Here is a 4056-nt window from a genome sequence, read left to right as displayed (position 1 = left end):
TCCAGGGTTTCCTGTTGGAGAACACCCGGATTAACCTCCTCAGTATGCAGTCCTCCACACATTTGCTGATAAAGTCTATGATGGTGGTAGCGTACTCATCCAAGATACCTACGGACTGTTTGAACAAGGCCCAGCTGATTCCAGACAGCACTGGAGTTGATCCTCTGCCTCCTCCGACCAACACTGGACCTGTATCTGCGATGGGGTGTCCTGCTTTTGCGTTTAAGCCGGGAGAAGAAACATGGCATTGTGGTCAGAGTTGCCCAAATGAGGGTGGGGGATGGAGTGGTAGGCGTCTTTCATAATGGTGTAGCAGTGGTCTAAAATGTTCGGACCCCTAATTGGGCAGGTAATGTTCTGGTGGTAATTGGGCAACACCTTCCTTAGATTGGCTTGATTGAAGTCGTCAGTTACAATAAACAGGGCCTCAAGGTGTTCTGTCTCCAGGGTGTTATTGGTGGAGTACAGCACATCCAGAGCTTCCCCAACCTTTGTGTGTGGCGGTATGTTCGCAGTAGTTAGTATAGCAGCGGTAAATTCCCGTGGTAGATAGAACGGGGGACATTTGATGGTGAGGAATTCAAGGTTTGGGGAGCAATAGCTGCCCAGGGTTGCAATGTCTGTGCACCACAAGTTTTCCTCTAATATTGCTCCAGTATCAGATGTTGAGATTGGTGTTAAACCCACGTGGGGTGTCAGCTAAGGTGTACATGACGCCGGTACACACCTGCCCTGCCCCTCCTCAATCCACTCCACGGCCCACAGCCCTTCAGATAAAGAAACGGCAGTGCCAGTATTCAGCCTCGAGGAGACAGGAAGGGAGGGCTGTATCTCACTGTGCGTGGGACTGGAAACTCTGACACACCCACACGTGCTGCTGGATTTACTGCTGCATTAGCCAGACAGGAACTGCCGTCAGACAATAGAATAAGAACCAGTTGACAAACAAAAGGCAGAGAAAAGTGATTTATGTGAAATAATCCGGGATTAGAGAGAAGAACCTACAATGGAACATTTAACGGCGGCGATGGAGAGAAGTTATTGGGGATTCAGAAATAATACAGAGGATCACTCGGCTGAAGTGAGATGGAATGTTTTTTTTAATCCTCCACCCATACATTGTATTTATTACATAACGGTCTTTTATGTCAGAGAAATGCAGCAATTAACTGGAGTAGTCATTCCAGGTCAGTGTTCTGGGCTGCTTATCTTCAGAGAGCGTGTTTAGTGCGAGTCGGCGCTAACTCTACGCTCCCGGGAGTTATTTTGTGCTGGTTTGACCACAATTGCAGGAACAAGGGCAGATTTCTCGACAGATTACTGTATCCCGCTGTTGTGGGTCTTGGGCACTTTGGTGTCCGTTCAGGGACTGACTCCCCTGGGAGGACTTGAAAAGGAAAGGGATATTTATGAGCAGAGAGGGAATGGAAGTTGAGGAATTTGTCAGTAATCTGTGCTGATTTGTGTCAACCGCATCCTTGACCAAGACATTTCCCGTTTAAGGTATCTGGACAAAAACCGAAAGAACTGCGGATGCCGTAAACCCGAAACAAAAACTGAAGTTGCCGGAAAATCTCAACAGGTCTAGCAGCATCTGCGCAGAGTTAACATTTCGGGACCCTATAATTTCACGGATGCTGCCAGACATGCTGAGATTCTCCAGTTAAAAATCACACGACACCAGGTTATAGTCCAACAGGTTTAATTAGAAGCACGAGCTTTCTCCAGCAACTTTTGTTTTTGTTCAAGGCATCCGGATGTTTGTTCAGAAAGTAAACAGTGTAGAGAGAGTTTATTAACTGGATACACGGGCTTTGGGATGGAGGGAGTGGGTGGGGTGTTATCTCCACACAACCCCAAGTTAATGCAAAAGGAAACAGCACATTGACACCACCCGTAATAACTGCATTAATATGGGGTCATACTTGTTACACCGAGAATCGGCATTGAAACATTTACATTAATTCGAAAAGTTATAAAGTACCGGAATGAATTCTAAAGATCGTGCGAGGTCTGTAAGTGTGGATTTGAATATTATTTTATTTATTTCACTCTCTGTTGATGGAGTCTTAACCAGTTCGAAACCGGCTGTCAAGTTTTCTCGCCCACTCAGAAATCCATTACATTACAAAAAATAGCACAATGAATAGTGTGAGGTCAGTAACTTAGAAGCGCCAAAGCATTTCCAATGAGAATCTAACCATTGCCCCTCAATGTTCAATGGCATTATCATCGTTGAATTCCCCCCCCCCCCTCCCGTCACCATCAAGGGGCGGTGATTAGGATGTTTCTTATTGGAGATGGTCATTGCCTGGCATTTGTGTGGCTCGAATGTTACTTGCCAATTTTAATTTAAAAAAACGATATATTCAACCCAAACTTTGGGTTTGCTACATAGATGACACTTCTGTCATCACTAAACAAAACAAATTAAAAGAAACCTTCAAGACCATCAATAATACCCTTACTGGCATAAAATTCAGTAAAGAGGAGGAAAACAACAGCAAACTGCCATTCTCAGATGTCACAGTAGAGCGAACAGCCAATGGGGAACTTCAAACCAGCGTCTACAGGAAAACAACACATACAGACGAAATATTGAACTACAGAAGCAATCACCTCAACATCCACAAAGGAAGCTGCATCAGAACATTATTCCAAAGAGCCACCACACACTGCAGCACAGAGGAACTACGCAGAGCAGAGGAAAATCACCTATTCAAAAAGTGTATCCAAAAAGAACCGGGACCCAATGAACACAGTCCGCCGATTTCTGAGCAACAAACACAAACAAGCAAACCCAAACAAAACATGTCCAGAAACCCTAGCCATTCTCCCCTATATCAAAGACATCTCGGAAATGACTGCCAGACTACTCAGACCCCTTGGCATCATGGTAGCCCACAAACCCACCAACACACTAAAACAGCAGCTAATAAACTTGAAAGGCCATATACAGACAACAAGCAAAACTAATGTCGTTAACAAAATACTGTGCAAGGACTGTAACAAACACTACATTGGACAAACAGGCAGAAAACTAGCCACCAGGATACATGAACATCCACAAGCCACAAAACGACATGACCCACTCTCACTTGTATTCTTACATACAGATAAGGAAGGACACCACTTCGACTGGGACAACACATCTATCCTAGGACAAGCCAGAGACATGTATGAGAATTCCTAGAAGTATGGCATTCCAACCAGAACTCTATCAATAAACACATTGACTTGGACCCAATTTACCACCCCTGAGAAAAATAACCAGAAATGGCATCACCACAGGAAATGACTTCGCCACAGGAAATGACATTACTGACCCATAGAAACCCAAACATATAAATAGAAAGCAGCAATCATTAGCAGTGCTTCATCCGGAGGCTCACTGAAGATGTTTAAATGTTTTAGTAGGGTCAGAGGTGGGGGTAAAAGAGGGAGAGGTGTGGCATTGCTTGTCAAAGATAGTATTACAGCTGTGGAAAGGACGATGGATGAAGACTTGCCATCTGAGGTAGTTTGGGCTGAGGTTAGGAATAGGAAAGGTGAGCTCACCCTGTCAGGAGTTTTTTACAGGCCTCCTAATAGTCCTAGAAACGTAGAAGAAAGGATTGTGAGGATGATTCAAGAGGAGAGTGAAAGTAATAGGGTGGTTATGGGGGACTTTAACTTTCCTGATATTGATTGGGAAAGCTATAGCTCAAGTTCGTTAGATGGGTCAGTGTTTGTTCAATGTGTGCAGGAGAGTTTCCTGACACAATATGTAGACAGGCCAACAAGAGGTGAAGCCATACTGGATTTGGTTCTGGGTAACGAACCAAGCCAGGTGTTAGAATTAGAGGTAGGTGAGCAATTTGGGGATAGTGACCATAATTCGGTGATTTTTACTCTCGTGATGGAGAGGGATAAGTGTGTACTACAGGGCAAGAATTATAGCTGGGGTAAGGGAAATTATGATGCGGTGAGGCATGACTTAGGATGTGTGGCTTGGAAAAGTAGACTCCAAGGCAAGAGTGTAAATGATATGTGGAACTTGTTCAAGGGGCAACTACT

The 4056-nt window shown here is 44.5% G+C and overlaps 1 protein-coding gene across 1 annotated transcript in view; it reads left to right on the top strand.

Moving 5' to 3' along the window:
- The first annotated feature begins 889 nt into the window (after nt 1–889).
- Nucleotides 890–4056, top strand: part of tmem116 (transmembrane protein 116) — a 42450-nt gene continuing 39283 nt past the window's right edge. The window contains exon 1 of the mRNA XM_043715552.1: nt 890–1081. Coding sequence (XP_043571487.1) covers nt 1007–1081 — 75 coding nt within the window. The 5' untranslated portion in view covers nt 890–1006. The remainder of the gene's footprint in view (nt 1082–4056) is intronic.

The sequence above is a fragment of the Chiloscyllium plagiosum genome, chromosome 25 (assembly GCF_004010195.1).
Source record: "Chiloscyllium plagiosum isolate BGI_BamShark_2017 chromosome 25, ASM401019v2, whole genome shotgun sequence".
NCBI classification, from domain to species: Eukaryota; Metazoa; Chordata; class Chondrichthyes; order Orectolobiformes; family Hemiscylliidae; genus Chiloscyllium; species Chiloscyllium plagiosum.
This window is presented reverse-complemented; position numbering and strand designations above follow the sequence as displayed.